General features: G+C 41.7%; 2 protein-coding genes across 2 annotated transcripts; both read right to left on the reverse strand.

Annotated features, from left to right (window-relative positions):
* Window positions 1-1,380: 1,380 nt before the first annotated feature.
* mapre1 (microtubule-associated protein, RP/EB family, member 1) lies at window positions 1,381-9,448 on the reverse strand. The gene is given in 7 exon segments (NM_001139657.1): window positions 1,381-3,642; window positions 4,110-4,262; window positions 4,391-4,494; window positions 4,844-5,036; window positions 8,149-8,294; window positions 8,494-8,617; window positions 9,358-9,448. Coding segments are annotated over 6 exon segments (768 nt in total). The 5' UTR covers window positions 8,615-8,617; window positions 9,358-9,448; the 3' UTR covers window positions 1,381-3,591.
* A 2,575-nt stretch (window positions 9,449-12,023) lies between these two features.
* Window positions 12,024-18,438, reverse strand: LOC106572335 (DNA (cytosine-5)-methyltransferase 3C-like). Its single transcript, XM_045695245.2, has 4 exons — window positions 18,202-18,438; window positions 17,848-17,933; window positions 16,757-16,826; window positions 12,024-14,926 (listed from the first exon to the last, which is right to left on the reverse strand). Exons 1-4 carry the CDS (start codon window positions 18,307-18,309, stop codon window positions 14,756-14,758), a joined length of 435 nt encoding a protein of 144 aa, XP_045551201.1. The 5' UTR covers window positions 18,310-18,438; the 3' UTR covers window positions 12,024-14,755.
* Between the last annotated feature and the right edge of the window lie 149 nt (window positions 18,439-18,587).

Raw genomic sequence — 18,587 nt, forward strand, 5'->3', positions numbered from 1 at the left:
GGAGATCTGATGAGCACCACTGATCTTTTGCACCCCCAAAACACAAGGGCTGCTTACAGTGTGTGCTGTGAGTAACATCCTTCCAATAACCACTCTACTCTAATCATTGAAAATATCAAAATAAGCAACAATAAAAAAGGGAATCAAAAGCCAAACAGAAAGTTGATCGAAGTTAGAGGTTAAGATTGGCAAAAGGTTAAATAAAGAGGCCATTGAGGGGTTGTCCCACTTGCATATAAAAAATGCACTTTACAAAGACAATGAAAGCATTCCAAGTTGACTACATTGTAGATGCATGCCAGACCTCAGAACGCCTGGATAGGTGTTTAATATCAGCAAACCACATCATGTGACATAGCAAACTGAAGCCCGACTGCGCAGATGATGACGTGGCACACAACCATTGGTTGATGCAATAGAACACCTTTAAATGTAGTCAGCCTGGAACAGACCAGTGTTTTTAAGATTTGTCTTGGCAAAACCCACATACCCACAATATCAGCCATCAGACTAGTTTAGTCATCAAACCACAAGTTAGATGTGTTTCAAACAAGAGAAGGTGAAGTTCTCAAACTTTCAAGCCTATATCACTCAAAGTTGTTGGAATCTTAGTGTGAAGATATTAACCAAAATTGCGGTTATTTTTCCGTTTATAACAACTAATTGCCCGACATCGGTTCAATTATTTGAATTACATTTTTTTCTTCCTTTGATCTCAACGTGCACATTGCAGTTTCTCTATAAATAATAAACCTGGTAAATCAACTACAATGATCCATTGCGCATATACTTGTCCAGTCTGTTTCTTTTAGAATGCACGACCGTGAGGGATATAGCGCAGCTGTTGCTTTGAGCAGTATTTCTACCTGAAAATACATGATACAAGTGATTGATAGTTAGTATGCCTTATTTACTTGGAATAACTACAAAATAGTGATTTTTAGACAGCATATGCAGCAGAGCTGAGATGACTTGGAATGAAATAAAGTCATCAAATAAAACCAATGTAATATACACACACACAACTGAGATATTTCATTAAAGGAAAGTAATGTAACGTTAATTAAGCAATAAGGCATGAGGGGGTGTGGTATATGGCCAATATACCATGGCTGAGGGCTGTTCTTAAGCAGACACATCGTGGAGCGCCTGGATACAGCCCTTAGCCGTGGTATATTAGCCATATATCACAACCACCGAGGTGCCTTATTGCTATTATAAACTGGTTATCAACGTAATTAGAGCAGTAAAAATAAATGTTTTGTCATACCTATGGTATACTGTCTGATATACCACAGCTGTCAGCCAATCACCAGTCAGGGCTCGAAACAACCAGTTTATAATAAGTGATAAGCAGTAATGAGCAGTCACTACCATCACGGGACTTAATTGTTTTATTCTGTGTTGTTACAGCATTCACCCCAAATAATCAAAACCAAAATCTGTGATTGTTTTCTAATAATCGAACCGACCCTCGAAAAGCACTAAATCGCTCAGCGCTATGGAATCTGCTGAAAAGGATCATCGTCACAATTAGCATCTCTGTGTATCAAATATACACGTTCATGCCCCAATACATTCCAGAAGTGGCTATGCCCAAAAAGTTGGCACATTGAATTAGGGTTGTGATCCTGATTAAGCAATAGACAAACGTAACAGAAAATTCGAATTATGACACCAGGCACGAGTAAGGATTTTGCACGACATTCAAACTTGGCCTGTCAGTGTCGAAGGAATAGAAAGGGCCTGTTTTAGTGCCTTGATGACTGAAGTACCCTGCAATGTTAAAACGTGTGCTGCTCCCATGTGGACTCCAAACCAAATGGGCAATTACCTAAATCAGCATCAGAAAATCCCCATCATGAAAAGCGAATGATGTCTCGCTAAGCGCAACCAATTGATCCTATTGCTGCTCCCATTGTCGCATTATTGTACAATTTATAACACATTATTTAACGAGCCCTGCAAGGAGGCAATACATTGGACTGAACAGTTATGTATTGCTAATCATTGGAGAGGTCATTTCTATGAAGGTATTTCATTCAAAAGTTGGGCAGCACCCGTTAGATTAAGTACACCAATAAATTCAGAACACATCAATGAACCATCAACGGTATAAAAATGTCATTGGCTTTTGTATAACCGGAAGACTGAAAGTCTATATAACAGCTTAAAATACCCAAGCTTCTGCCAGATTCTCTACACATCTTTATTTCAGAGCAGCAGAGAAAAAAAAATTTGTTAAGAGCTTAAATTACAATACTTTAAATCGTATTACAAACATCTGCCCAAAAAAAAATACATCAAAGTCACATCTATGTAGGTTATTAAAAGTATTTTTTATGAAAAAAAAAAAAAACTGATTAAGAATAAAGCAATTCAAAAAAATTATCTGATCTTATAGCGCAGACTGGGAGTTCTATTTGCATATCAGCGTTTTGGGCCTTAGAACCTGTCACTGGTGCAGTTGCTACATGATCAAAACAGATTCAAACTCACAACTGGAGTGTTAAAACATGCTACAGAACCAGGAGTATTTTGTTTGTTTGTTTGTTGAGTAAGTAGAAATCGGAAAAACCCCCAGCAAAGTCACTCACCTTTCGCATTCCCTATGAGGATGAATTAGACACTAGCGGCTAAATCAAGTTAAAACTTCTATCCCCTGCCAACTGACATATCGGGAGAAAAGCCAAAAAACCCAAAGCAGGTAGTTTGGGATGGGCTTGGGACCAGGGGAGTTTCTGGTATCCACAGTGCACATGCCTTCCAACATCCAAGAGACAAACAAAACAGATAAATCACGCACAAAGTATTCCACCGTAAACTTGTAGTTCTAACATGTTTCTTCAGCATTAAATATTGTCATGTTATGAGCTGTCCTGTATCTTTGAGAAATAAATAAACTTTCCTGGAATAAAGAATAGCACTATTTAAAACAGGTTAATCTCCAAACTGGATGAGACCAAATTAAAGAATTGTGAAATATGAGAGTTGTGGTTGGTGAAGAAAACAATTGTTCCACAATAAGTACAATAGCCACCCACTGAACCCATCTAAAACACTTTCTCTATTGAAATTATTAGGAACTTAGTACATTTTCTCAGACCCATAAAACAATATACATGTGGGAAAAACTGGGCTAATTTGGGAAACAAGTAAACTAAGAAAAATACAACGTACAAAAGTGAGTGCAGGTGCCAATGAACTTTTAACTCCAATTCCTGGAAGAGACAGAAAATTAGGGAAAAGACCAAGAAAAAAAGCGGAATCTTACAGACTGACAGCTCACTCTTCTGGACCCAAATAGAGAGCCAAAATAGTCGCCTTCTTCCAACATGATGCCAAGACCGACCCTGGCACAGGCCAATAGGATGACCCGAAGAAGGGGCTTCAGAGGTACTTCACACTACTTATTTCAACTTGATTTGACAGACAAAAAATATTTTTGATATAGTCTATTCAGAGACCAAGCAATGAATAACATGATCTGGATGTTTAGGGTGTGGTACGCAGGGTGAGGATGGGAGCAGTTGTAGCTGATTGAAGGGGTGGGGGGGTAGTATTAAAAGTCGCATGATCCAGTCTTGAACATTAGAACTCCTCGTGGTCCTCTGACTCAGCGTCCGGTATGACGAAGCCCTCCTGAAAGCACAGACAGACGGATAAAGAGGAGGATATTATCAGCTTAGATATGTTACAGAACTCTGCATAGTCGAAATACTCACATTTTGATCTAAACCTGACATGTGTCAAATACTTTTTAAAACACTTACGCAGCGTTTGATTTGCCTGGCAGAGGCACAAATGGAATAGTGCCAAAAGTGCAAACTACACTAAATCAAGCGTACCAGTGTTTTTACATTTATTTGACTCAGATTAATGAGTTGACAGGCTGAACCAATCATGCGTGGCCTGATGGAGGGATACAGCACAGTTTGTCCAAGCTGTACGAGCGTACTTTAGCATTCCGCTTGAGCTACATTACATGCCATTCCACAGATGGAATTTTAGAGGGCATCAGCAGTTGCTTGAACCAAAACACAGGCTTAAAATCTAAGAAAGCTGAAGTTGACCCGTGAGACTTTGCGTGTAATGTCTACTAAACTCACGTCTGTGGCGTAGAGTATATCTACAATCCTCTGCAGTGTGGGGTCGCCCTCTCCTTCCTTCTCTTGGCAGATGAGCTCAATGTTCCTCAGTTTGCCAAAATAGAAGTCCCGCTCCTTCTCCATGTCCTGGATGGTGGACTTCAGTATATTCACCTGGGAGGGAAGGGGCAAGATGTATATCTGAACTTTTGCTACAACTTCAGTCAAACCATATGTGAATACAGCAATTGATTTTTCTAATACATGTCAAGGCACATGAATGGAAGGATGGATGACAGTACCTCCTGGATGAGTTCGGCCCGCTCCTCATCACCAGCCCCTGGTCTTCGTGCCGAGCTGGGCGCCATTTTGGGTGCTACCTTGGCAACTGCTGCCCGCTGGGGTGCTGAGGGGAACAAGCAACTAATTAGAATGAGATGGGGAGAGGTTGTTATCGACAAGCTCAGTAGATTTCAATATGGAAAGAATCATCTCTAGACTGCTTACAGCAGTCAGTTTCTCTTAGTGTTTCTATTCTCCCTCCAACCCAGAACAATTTGGTTTTAGTTGCTTTCGATTGACAATTTTAGTTCAAAAGGTCTCAAGATGTTGATTTTTGGGGCCTTTGTGCCCTGCCTGGAACATTATCTAGGGGAACCACTCCTAAAAAAAATACAAAATAAAAAAACTTTTTTTTTTTAATTGTACAGTGAAAATAAAATACAAATCATGGCACAGGCTGAGCCACCACTCACCAGCATTGAGGATCTTCTTGGGTTTGTTGAGGGCAGACACGGCAGGACTGGGCATGGTGTCTTGGCCCTGGCGAGCCTCCACAGGGTCGTACTCTTTCCCATCGTAGTTGGCGTCAAAGAACTTCTTGAACCACTGCACAAACTCAAAGTTGTCCTGGAACTTGCCTTTTATCAACTTGTCAACAGGGATGATCTTGAGAGGAACAAAACACCATGTTAGTGGATTCAACACCACAAAAATGGGTTAGATAAACACTAGTGGATGTCAACGCCAGACAGCTGATTTAGCCTAAACATGCATTGCAGAGGTGACTACCGTTAAATGCTGAATGAATATGGATAGAACACAGACTAGGAGGAGCCGTTGAATTGCGACTCCACCTTGTCCCTGTACTGGCAATCAAACAAGCAAAATGCCAGTTCAGGGACAAGGTGGAGTCGCAATTCGACGGCTCAGACACCAGATGTATGTGGCAGGGTCTACAGGAAAGCACACACACTAGAAAAAAAAAAATCCAGCCACATCACGGAGAGTCACGCTTCCAGACAAACTAAACACCTTATTTGCCCGCTTTGAGGATAATACCGTGCCACCGTCGCAGCCCGGTAACAAGGACTGCAACCTCGCCCCTCTCCTTCTCCATGGCTGACATGAGTGAAACATTTAAACTTGTTAACCCTCGCAGGGTTGCTGACCCAGACGGCATCCCTAGCCGCATTCGGAGAGCATGTGCAGAGCAGCTGGCTGGTGTGTTTATGGACATATTCAATCTCTCCCTATCCCAGTCTGTTGTCCCCACATGCTTCAAGATGGCTACCATTGTTCCTGTACCCAAGAAGGCAAAGATAACTGAACTAAATGACTACGGCCCCGTAGCTCTAACTTCCGTCATCATGAAGTCCGTCGAGAGACTAGTCAAGGTCATATCACCTCCACCTTACTGGCCACCCTAGACCCACTTCAATTTGCTTACCGCCCCAATAGGTCCACAGACGACGCAATCGCCATCACACTCCCCTATCCCATCTGGACAAAAGGAATACCTATGTATGAATGCTGTTCATTGACACCAGCTCAGCATTCAACACCATAGTACCATCCAAAATCATCATCAAGCTGTAGGCCCTGGGTCTCAACCTCACCCTGTGCAACTGGGTCTTGGACTTTGACAGACCGCCCCCAGGTGATGAAGGTAAGAAACATCTCCACTTCGCTGACCCTCAACACTGGGGCCCCACAAGGGTGCGTGCTCAGTCCCCTCCTGTACTCCCTGTTCACCCACGACTGGGTGAACGCCTCAAACTCAATCATCAAGTTTGCAGATGACACAACAGTAGTGGGCCTTATCACCAACAACAACGAGACAGCCTACAGGGAGGAGGTGAGGGCACTCAGAGTGTGGTGTCAGGAAAATAACCTCTCACTCAACGTCAACAAAACAAAGGAGATGATCGTGGACTTCAGGAAACAGCAGAGGGAGCATCCCCTTATCCACATCGACGGGACAGCAGTGGAGAAGGTGGAAAGTTTTAAGTTCCTGGGCGTACACATCACAGACAAACTTAAATGGTCCACCCACAGAGACAGTGTTGTGAAGAAGGCGCAATAGGGCCTCTTCAACCACAGGAGGCTGAAGAAATGTGGCTTGTCACCCAAAACCCTAACAAACTTCTATAGATGCACAATCGAGAGCATCCTGTCGGACTGTATCACCGCCTGGTACGGCAACTGCACCGCCCTCAACCGCAAGGCTCTCCAGAGGGTGGTGCGGTCTGCACAACGCATCACCGGGGGCAAACTACCTGCCCTCCATGACACCTACAGCACCCGATGTCACAGGAAGGCCAAAAACATCATCAAGGACGTCAACCACCCGAGCCACTGCCGTTTCACACCGTTATCTTCCAGAAGGGGAGGTCAGTACAGGTGCGTCAAAGCTGGGAACGAGAGCTAGAAGCTGTTTTTCAATCTCAAGGTCGTCAGACTGCTAAACAGCAATCACTAACTCAAGAGAGGCTGCTGCCTAAATTGAGACCCAGACATATTCTCATTCACCCCTTTAGATTTGTGTGTATTAGGTAGTTGTTGGGGAATTGTTAAATATTACTGCACTGTCGGAACTAGAAGGACAAGCATTTCGCTACACTCGCATTAACATCTGCATGTGACAAATAAAATTTGATTTGAGGGACTTCGTCATGACACTTGAAGGGAGAAAATCCAGACTCAATTTTTTGCTCATCTCACACACTCGACTGTGCAGTAGCAGAAGCCAACAAATACGCCATCCAACTACTGGATGAGAACTAATGACTAACTAACAGAGTGGAGTCTTTATAGGATGCCAACAGTCCCCTCGCTTCTGGCACAGGAAAGTAAATATCAGTGAGCCACAGTAGACAGAGGCCATGCTAGCTCAGCAGGAAACAATTAGCAAGCAGTGCCAGAGAAGTATAAAGCAGGGAACTGTACAGTTTAAAAACCAAAACGGAAGCAAACTGAAAAAAACAGGGCGGGACCTACCTGAATTTCTCCAATAGAAACTTGTTTGCATTTTCCGTTTGGAGTAAATGGTTTGTGCAAAACGTTTTTCAACAGAATCGCCGTAATGATTACACACACACACAATGGGCAACTCAGATGTCGAAATCCAAATGAGAAGCCAAAGATTAGGATATTAGGTTAAGAGAACATCTAAGAGAGACAAGTAGGCCATGTCTTTTGATTGTATGAATTCCTGTACGCACTTGGTGGTGATATTGAATGGTTAATATATTGCAAGACAACACATGGTAAAGACAGGAAGCAAAATAATTAATAGATACATATGCTTCAAAAGCAACCGGTTCAACAGATGAACAAACAAATATACGTAGCCCGGCAAATAGGTACAGCTCTGGATGTAGACTAGAGCAGTAGCATTCAAAGTCACGGTCACGGGGAACTGCAGTGGGGTCACCAAAAATATTATTTTTAAACTAAGAGAACAGATTATTGTATGGGACAACAAATGCTTTTTTTAATATATTTTTTTTTACTGAGGAAATGTGTTTATTTTCCTTTTGATAAGAGATTAAAATGCAATGAATTGAAGGTTATTTGTCAATGTAAAAATCGAAATGTATGTATTTTATGGTTGTATTATTAGATTTGGGGGTGTGGTTTTGGAGAAATGATTGGGGACAAATTGGTTCCCCATAAATTCTGGTGGGGAAAAAAAATGGAGTTCACACTGAAAAAGTTTGAATTCCACTGCTCTACAGCCTAGGCTATGCTGAGAGGGAAAATAGAATAGCCTACTTACTTTGTCAACACCCATTCTTTTGAAGCCAGCTTGCAAGATCTTGTAGTTGTGAATGAATTCATGCTCTAGTTTTGCAGCAAATTTGACTTTCTTCAAAGGCACACAGCCGGGAAAAAGCATATCCATGAACTGGCAGTAGGCTGCACCTTTAGAAGACAGACACACCAGGGGTCATCACAAAGCATATCGAACTATTCCTCTTGGATCACACAAAAGGAAACTAGGCTAAACCTTTAGGCTACATCAATTATAGGATTTACTTTAATTTACTCAAGTATAAGCAATCTGCCGTATGATGTAATGCAAGAACAATTGCATTTGTGCCATCCATACCCTGCCACTCACCTGAACATAACAGCTCTATCTTGGTAAGGTTGATCTGTAACGATTCATTAATCCATGCAAGCATGTCATGACGACTCAAATTGTCACTGCACACTGAGGTTGAGTAAACGTTCACAGCCATTGTCTGTTGAAGCACAATGGAGAGATTTGTTTAAGTTTATGTCACGTTAGAAAAAGCACAATTCAAAGTTACTAGCTAGTAATCATGTCAGAGGCACAACAGGTGGGGACCTAGCACTGGTTCAGTGGGTTACCATTCCTGAAATGAGGAGAAACGATAATTTCAGGGAAAAATTAGTGGACGAATGCTGCAGCCAGTTTTGCCTAATAAAATCAGTACTACTAGCTACAGATTGTACCGTCTCTGACCTGTCTTGCATGCCAGATACCGTTAGCTAACTAGGTAGGGTGGGCCTGAAAAGGCTAACAACAGTAGTCAGCTAGTACCAAGGTAATCAGAGCCAGCGTTAGCTTACTAGCTAGTTATAACACCACCAGCAAGCCTGCTAGTATGCGCTAAATAGCTAGCAAGGTAGCTAACTTAGCTAAGTTACCACATAGCTTTTTGAACTAGCAAACGTTACTGTATCAAGTTAGCGGACGTTTGAATATTAGACATGTTAGCTAGTTATATTTAAATAGTTAGCTAACTAGTGAGTAAACTAACGTTAGCTAGTTAAATAACTATGTCAGCTGACTTATACTGGATGGCTAGCTACCAACATTTCCCCTGCCCAACTCATAAGGCTAGCGTGCTACAGCTAGACTCCCAACGACAGACGCATTCAAGCCTCCCCGGTCTCTGCGCCCCCGCCTAACTATACAGCTAGCTAGCTAAATGCAAATGGCAAACAAAATACTTACCTTGTTTTGGAATGGCTTTCAGAACTCTAGGTGTTGCTAATATATTGATTAAACGTAAACTGTTTCTCATATAAAATACAGACGTCAATGTTTCCTACTCTTTTCTTCTCCTGGTAGCCAGTTCCGAGTTCAATATGCCGGCGACAGCGGGTTGACTCCTTTCAGCGCGACTGCGTGCGTAGAGCTGGGGAGCAGCTTGGTCGGTGCTATGTGGAATCCTTGGGACGTCCCTACCACATTGAAGTTGAAATGTAAAATGGTTAGGGTAGGGACGTCCCAAGGATTCTAAATAGCACTGATCGGAGCAGCTTGGGCGAGGCTAGACCTACAGTCATTGGGCTAGAACAGGGTTTCACTAACTCGGTGCACGTTTTGTTTTTTTGCCCTAGCACTACACAGCTACAACGCTGGGCTAGACTAACGCTTTCTGTATCAACCAACCTTTATACATTATTATTACTACAGGCATCATAGTCATTTGAAACACTGGCATCCAGGACCTCTATAACAAGCTGTGTCAGAGGAAGGCCCTAAAGATTCTTAAAGACTCCAGCCATGTTATAGACTGTTCTCCCTCCTACCGATCTGCATGGCAAGCAGAAACCAATGCACCAAGTCTCAAACCAACAGGACACTGAACAGCTTCTAACCTCAAGCCATACGACTGCTAAATAGTTAACCAAATAGCTACCTGGACTACCTGCATTGACCCCAGCCACCCCCTTTTTTTGCACTATTTTGACTCAAATGCTGCTGCTACTGCTTATTATTTACCCTGTTACCTAGTCACTTTACCCTTACCTGTATGTACATATCTACCTCAATTACCTCATACCCCTGTACATCAACTCAGCACTGGTACCCTGTGTATAGCCAAGTTACTCATTGTGTATTTATTCCTTGTGATTTTTTTTATTTTTCTCTCTGATTTCTAGGTAAGTAAGTATTTCACTGTTAGTCTACACCTGTTGTTTATGAGGTATGTGACAAATATGATTTGAAACACTTTTACTTTACATAATTTCTTTACAACTGTGGCACAGAGTTTGACAGTGGTCTAATTCTACTTTATGTTGGGAAAGGCATGCATGCTTCCCTCCAATCCTTGAACTGCTAAAGTTGTATCTCAAATGTACTATCACAGTGACTTCATCCCTTTCAACCCTTTATTCTCCTATTTGGTTGTAATGTAGTCACCAAAGGCTCCTTTGTGCTATGAAAGGGACATTTCATCTGAATAGCCTCTTTTCACGAGACATAACCCTACACACTCACAATGCAATGTATGCACGGATGCAGAAAATGAGAGAGAGAAGAGCAAGAGAAACACACAAATTAGATAATTATCTACATGGACATTGGGACATTTCCAGTGAAGACATTCCATTTGGAGCTCATTATGATGAAAGAACAGTGTTTGTTCCCAGTGCTGCACGGCTCGCTGCTTTGAGGTAGGCCTGGCTCAAATGTGAATATTTGACCCGATGATCTTGTGGGCAAGTATAGCAGTTTAACTTATAAAAAATATAAATGCAACATGTAAAGTGTTGGTCCCATATTTCATGAGCTGAAATAAAAGATCCCAGAAATTATCCATACTGACAAAAAGCTTATTTCTCTCAAATTGTAGCATATCAAGAAGCTGTTTAAACAGCATGATCATTACACAGGTGCACCTTGTGCTGGGGACAATAAAAGGCAACTATAATGTGCAGTTTTGTCATACAACAAAGTCACAGATGTCTCAAGTTTTGAGGGTGTATGCAATTGGCATGCTGCCTGCAGTAATGTCAGAGCTGTTGCCAGAGAATTGAATGTTCATTTCTCTACCATAAGCCAACCTTTTTGAGAATTTGGCAGAACGTCTAACAGGCCTCAACTGCAGACCACGTGTATGGCGTCGTGTGGGTGAGCGGTTTGCTGATTTCAATGTTGTGAACAGAGTGCCCCATGGTGGCGGTGGGGTTACGGTATGGGCAGGCATAAGCTACGGACAACAAACACAATTGCATTTTATCGATGGCAATTTGAATGCACAGAGATATCGTGACAAGATCCTGAGGCCCACTGTCGTGCCAATCATTCGCCGACGTCACCTCATGTTTCAGCATGATAATGCACGGTCCCATGACGCAGGCATTATTACACAATTCCTGAAAGCTGAAAATGTCCCTGTTCTTCCAAGGCCTGAATACTATGTCACCCATTGAGCATGTTTGGGATGCTCTGGATCAATCTGTACGACGGCGTGTTCCAGTTCCCGCCAATATCCAGCACAGCCATTGAAGAGGAATGGGACAACATTCCACAGGCAACAAGCGACAGCCTGATTAACTCTATGTGAAGGAGATGTGTCACGCTTCATGAGGCAAATGGTGGTCACACCAGATACTGACTGGTTTTCTGATCCACGCCCCTACCTTTTTTTGTTAAAGGTATCTGTGACCAACAGATGCATATCTGTATTCCCAGTCATGTGAAATCCATAGATTAGAGCCTAATTAATTCATTTAAATTAACCTACTTCCTTATATGAACTGTAACTCAGTAAAATCTTTTAAATAGTTTCATGTTGTGTTTATATTTTTCTTCAGTATATATGAATTACTATAAGAATATATTTGGATTATTACATTTATATCACAAAATTGCCATTTCTTATATCACAGTTGCCATTTGTGGAATCACCCAATGCAATTGATTTGTTACCATAAAATACAGCCATGGCATAAAAAATAAAAACAAATATTTGTATTAATCATTTAAATTAACAAAATAGGACATATAGTTTAACGCCATAGTATAGATTTTGTGAATTACACATGATTCTGTCAAATGCCTTCTTTCACACAATCAAGGAACCATTTAAAAACACTCAATAGTTGTCCAAATTATTTACATTATTATCATACAATAACAATTGCAGTTCTATTTACAAAGATATACCGTGCATTCAGAAAGTATTCAGACCCCTTGACTTTTCCCACATTTTGTAACGTTACAGCCTTATTCTAAAATGTATTAAATTGTTTTTTCCCCCTCATCAATCTACACCCAATACCCCATAATGACAAAGCAAAAGCAGTTTTCCAGATATTTTTCAAATGTATAAAAAATACAAAACATAAATATAACATTTACATAAGTACTCAGACCCTTTACTCTATACTCTGTTGAAACACCTTTGGCAGCGATTACAGCCTCGAGTCTTCTTGGGTATGACGCTACAGGCTTGACACACCTGTATTTGGGGAGTTTCTCCCATTCTTCTCTGCAGATCCTCCCAAGCTCTATCAGGCTGGATGGGAACCGTCGCTGCACAGCTATTTTCAGGTCCCTTCAGACCATTTTAAACTTGCAACGATTTGGGATCCACAACAAATTTCTGGAATAGCAGGTAAATCATATAGTCGTAGGTCGCATAAAAGAGGTGCATTTATGCATCTGGCAATCTCCTCATCTGCATCTTAGGTCCCAATAATTTGACATGACAGATATTTTCGTCGTATCTTGTATAGTGAGCGGTGTGCTACAATGCGACTTCTGCAACTTGGTCTTCGTTGCTCGGGGGCAATGATGACAAGTCTTAAAATCACGGTCGATACGACACATCTGGAAATCGTGGGACAGGGAGGGGTCTAGACAGGTTGCAATGTGAGTAAACTCGTGTAACGTGAGCACACCGGTCACAGACTTCAGGATGACAAGATTATGCAGACGATTCCCATAATGGGAGTGCTCCCAAGATGTCAAGATTTTTATCGTTGTCTAATGTATGTCTAGTTTAAGCGTCCTTGCTGAACCCAACTGTCACTCCAGGGGGTTACACCATGAAGGGCCAGCCATTGACCTCTCCCCCATCTCTGTCGCTGAGGAACTAGATGTGCTTGGGGAAGCCGAAGATCCTTGAAGTGACAGGCAGAAGGGAAGTGAAAATTGTTAAAGAGTGACTGCGCTTCCTGATTAGGCCTCGTTTTGAAGATTGCTCATTAAGAAATGCTAGCAGCCATGACTGAAGCCAAACGAGAGTTGTCTTGGGGTGAGGTTTGATGTGGATGTGTAATGTTCACATATTGTACCCTGTCGTTTGTCACCGTAGCAAGCAACAACATAGCCACGTCCTCAAAATAGTCACTTCCTGAAAATAGATTTCTTAATTTGTCATTAATTTCGATGTTTTTGCAGAAGAGGTGTTAATCGTGCAATTCTAGCTAAGGTTTTTGGTGTAGTATTTCTCAGGTAAAAACATGTGCATGAAAAACTAGTCAGTGCACTGCATGCAGCCTATCAAGTCAGGAAAGTCTGTCTGCGTGCTCAGGACTGATTTCTGAGAACAACGTCATCATCCGCAAGCTGTCAAACTATCGTAAATAAAGTATAAGCTGTTTATCAGTGCCCAAAATCACTTGCTAGCTAGCTAAGATCGAACTCTGTGTTTGTCAATGAAGCTTACAAGTAGTAGCTAGCAGGCACATTGAGCAGCCAGGCCACAATTAGTTTATCAAGTCACTGGCGAGTGGTGACGTGTGTGCTTTAGTGCCGTTTTGTTTTGTACAACTTTCTCACTATCTATTACCAGAGTATGTGTCTGTCTAGCAGTGTTTCATAAGGAATCATGTTACAAAACAGGTTGTGGGGGACATAAGATGCTCACGAATGTGTTTTGCAATATTGACATGTTACAGTTGGGATAAAAGTGCACTTTGATCATCTCAATTCTAATTTTGCCCCCAACAAGTGGCAGACTGGAGTGATTGACACTATCAAACATATCAGCAAATGGCCACTCCATAAAGGGCTTAGGGCCAAGGGTTATTTCAACATAACGTTGGCGACGTGTTGTCTTATGTAAGCAAGTCTTAGGCTCTGTGTAATGGGAAGGTTTGTCTCACTGTCTGGAGGTTTTGGCTACTATGATTGGATAGAGTGCACGCAGCACAGATGCTTCTCCCGTGTTACTGGGCACTGGGCAAGTGGCCATGATCATAATCCATAACCAACCTCCAGTAAGTCGTGACGAACTCATTTACAAAAAAAACTCTGCTTTGGACAAAACTGACTTTATGACCAAAATTATCCCATTTACAACTTTGCAGTCAATTTTGACACTACACTCTAGAACGTAAATGTTCTTCAGCTGTCCCAATAAGAGAACCCTTTTGAAGAACCTATTTTGGCTTCAGGTAGAACCCTTTCCACAAAGGTGTCTACATGGACCCAAAAGGGTTCTACATGGAACCAAAAAGGGTTCTCCTATGGGGACAGCCGATGAACCCTTTTGGGAAAAAAAGTCAGAGTGTAGAATTAATGTTTCTGACTCGTATCGATGCGACATAGAACCAACTTCTTTGGTTTTGAACGGCCTAAGGGGCAGTTGACCTTTCATTTCAGCTGAATTTCAAGAAATAAAAGTGAGAATAAATGAAATGCTACATTTTAAAAATGCCTCCTTTTCTAGCACTGTGATCCACATGTCATCCACGCCTTTCTCTGATACCGGGACCTTGCCAACATCTTTGTTCTGCTTGAGAGAGTTTGAGTTGGTGGGGATTGTCCTCACGTTTGTGAACTGTGCAATAGAATATAAACGAAACAAAGGAAAACAAGAACGTAAGACACCAGGAAATGCAGACAGCTACAGGTTCCAAAGACAGACAGCTACAGGTTCCAAAGAAAGAGGGTTAGAATACAGTGGCTTGCGAAAGTATTCACCCCCCTTGGCATTTTTCCTATTTTGTTGCCTTACAACCTGGAATTAAAATAGATTTTTTTGCGGGGGGGGTGTATCATTTGATTTACACAACATGCCTACCACTTTGAAGATGCAAAATATTTTTTATTGTGAAGCAAATAAGAAATAAGACTAAAAAACTGAACTTGAGCATGCATAACTATACACCCCCTCAAAGTCAATACTTGTAGAGCCACTTTTGCAGCAACTACAGCTGCAAGTCTCTTTGGGTATGTCTCTATAAGCTTGGCACATCTAGCCACTGGGAGTTTTGCCCATTCTTCAAGGCAAAACTGCTCCAGCTCCTTCAAGTTGGATGGCTTCTGCTGGTGTACAGCAATCTAAGTCATACCACAGATTCTCAATTGGATTGAGGTTTGGGTTTGACTAGGCCATTCCAAGACATTTAAATGTTTCCCCTTAAACCATTTGAGTGTTGCTTTAGCAGTATGCCTAGGGTCATTGTCCTGCTGGAAGGTGAACCTCTGTCCCAGTCTCAAATCTCTGGAAGATTGAAATAGGTCTCCCTCAAGAATTTCCCTGTATTTAGCGCCATCCATCATTCCTTCACTTTTGACCAGTTTCCCAGGCCCTGCAGATGAAAAACATGCTGCCACCACCATGCTTCACTGTGGGGATGATGTTCTCAGGGTGATGAGAGGTGTTGGGTTTGTGCCAGACATAGCGTTTTCCTTGATGGCCAAAAAGCTCAATTTTAGTCTCATCTGACCAGAGTACATTCTTCCATATGTTTGTGGAGTCTCCCACATGCCCTTTGGCAAATACCTAACGTGTTTGCTTATTTTTTTCTTTAAGCAATATATTTTTTCTGGCCACTCTTCCGTAAAGCCCAGCTCTGTGGAGTGTACGGCTTAAAGTGGTCCTATGGACAGATACTCTAATCTCCGCTGTGGAGCTTTGCAACTCCTTCAGGGTTATCTTTGGTCTCTTTGTTGCCTCTGATTAATGCCCTCCTTGCCTGGTCTGTGAGTTTTGTGGGCGGCTCTCTCTTGGCAGGTTTGTTGTGGTGCATTATTCTTTCCATTTTTTAATAATGGATTTAATGGTGCTCTGGGATGTTCAAAGTTTCTGATTTTTTTATAACCCAACCCTGATCTGTACTTGGCCGCAACTTTGTCCCTGACCTGTTTGGAGAGCTCCTTGGTCTTCATGGTGCCCCTTGCTTAGTGGTGTTGCAGACTCTGGGGTCTTTCAGAACAGGTGTATATAAACACTCAGATCATGTGACACTTAGATTGCACACAGGTGGACTTTATGTAACTAATTATGTGACTTCTGAAGGTAATTGGTTGCACCAGATCTTATTTAGGAGCTTAGTAGCAAAGGGGGTGAATACCACTTTTCTATTTTTAATTTTAGTAGAATTTTTTGAAACAAGTTAATATTTTAATTTCACTTCACCAATTTTGACTATTTTGTGTATGTCCATTACATGAAATCCAAATAAAAATCAATTTAGATTACAGGTTGTAATGCAACAAAATAGGAAAAATGCCAAGGGGATGAATACTTTTGCAAGGCACTGTAACTCAAATTAAAATGGAAAAAACAGGACAACAATGTTTGAAAACAACCAAAGAGGATCAGATTGGGACTTCCTAGTTAAATAAAGGTTAAATAGAAAATGCACTTGAAAAATTGTCTGACCTTGGCAACTCTGCCCCTTTCAAGGAAGTCTTGGAGATTGACCTTGTCGTTCTGTGATGTGATGATGGGCCTAGAACAGAATCAGAAACCTAAGGCCATTTCTAAAGGCAGGAAGATGACTCATCACCAAGGAGATAATCATCACATTCGCTGTTGCTACTGTTCATTATCTGTCACTTCATTCCTAGTTCTTTACACATATCTACCTCAATTACCTCGTACGCCTGCACATCGACTCGGTACTGGTACCCCATGTATATAGCCAAGTTATCGTTACTCATTGTTTATTTAGTATTACGTGTTTTACTTTTCTATTATTTCTCTCTGCATTGTTGGGAAGGGCCTGTAAGTAAACATTTCACTGTTAGCCTACACATGTTGTTTACGAATTATGTGACAAATAACATTTTATTAGAATTTGAATCAGTCAGACAGGGTCACCAGTGAGTTATTCTTATGAACAGAGAGAGATGAGCCTAAAGATGATGTCACACTGGTGTGGTCCTGGGTTTTTCCAAACACCCACATATCAGAAGACTATGTACTGGTACCGGAGCGCCAAGTCTAGGACCAAAAGGCTTCTAAACAGCTTCTACCCCAAGCCATAAGACTGCTGAACAATTAATCAAATGGCCACCGGACTATTTACATTGACCCCCCCCTCCCCTCCATTTGTTTTGTACACTGCTGCTACTCGCTGTTTATTTTCTATCCATAGTCACTTCACCCCCATCTACATGTACAAATGACCTCGACTAACCTGTATCCCCGCACATTGACTCAGTGGTGGTACCCCCTGTATATAGCCTCGTTATTGTTATTTTATTGTGTTAATTTTTATAATTGTTTACTATAGTTTATTAGGTAAATATTTTCTTAACTCTTCTTGAACTGCACTGTTGGTTAAGGGCTTGTAAGTAAGCATTTCACGGTAAGGTCTACACTTGTTGTATTCGGCGCATGTGACAAATAAAGTTGGATTTGATAAACTGCATTGAATTCACTTTTCATCTGAGGTTTCAAGAATCAATGGGGTTGATGTGAAAGGATCAGCGGAATGGTTAAGTTTGGTCCAGGGCGGAGACACATACCTGTTCATCCCAGGGATGCTGCCCCAGAAGTATTGCGCTTTAAGGGCCGGGCTCACTTTCACCGCATCCACCAGAACTGGGTTGCACTGACAACAGAGTATCAGTTAGTTGGGTTCTAAACTACAGAATATTTAGACAGTATGATTTGCATCCAAATTGAGAGATCTGATGCTGTGTTCATGTGCTCTCAGAATTATAACAGTTTCCGACTTCAAAACCGTTCATTCGGAGACCCAGACCAAGACTCATAAATATAAGTGGGGAACGCTTGTTTAAAGCTTGAACCCTGAGTTTCACATGAACGCAGCACAATACAATTGTTCTGAGGAGAGTGAGTGAGTGGGGCTAGCTAACCACCAGAAAGCGGAAGATGTTGGCCTTGTTGTTCATGAACACCACGTTATCAAACAACCTAACGGGCCGCCCGTCCTCTCTACTGACAGAGATGTAATAAGCACCCATAACACAGGGGAATAGTCGGGTTATGCACTGTAGCTAGGCAGTGAACAATGCCATTTAGACCTTGCGCAACACTTAAACCACACTGCAGAACTGATATCCGCATTAGAGCTAACAGTATGTTGCACTATACTTGCCTATTTGAACTGAACCACATTTTCATACACTGCCCTCTACTGGTAATGTCTACAAGCCGCACTAAACCTGTGTTCCCCCTATATTCATTTAGCACCTTTGCTAAATTGTTGCCACCGCTGTAAAAAAAAATATTGTCATTTTTT

Source organism: Salmo salar, chromosome 15 (genome assembly GCF_965601325.2).
Source record: "Salmo salar chromosome 15, fSalSal1, whole genome shotgun sequence".
NCBI lineage: Eukaryota > Metazoa > Chordata > Actinopteri > Salmoniformes > Salmonidae > Salmo > Salmo salar.

Excerpts from the sequence above, each read along its gene's own strand:
- LOC106572335 (XM_045695245.2), bottom strand. The coding sequence starts at position 18,309 with ATGGGTGCTTATTACATCTCTGTCAGTAGAGAGGACGGGCGGCCCGTT. Across the intron at positions 17,934-18,201 it reads ACATCTTCCGCTTTCTGGTG|TGCAACCCAGTTCTGGTGGA; the intron begins GTTAGCTAGCCC and ends CTCTGTTGTCAG. Across the intron at positions 16,827-17,847 it reads AGCATCCCTGGGATGAACAG|GCCCATCATCACATCACAGA; the intron begins GTATGTGTCTCC and ends ATTCTGTTCTAG.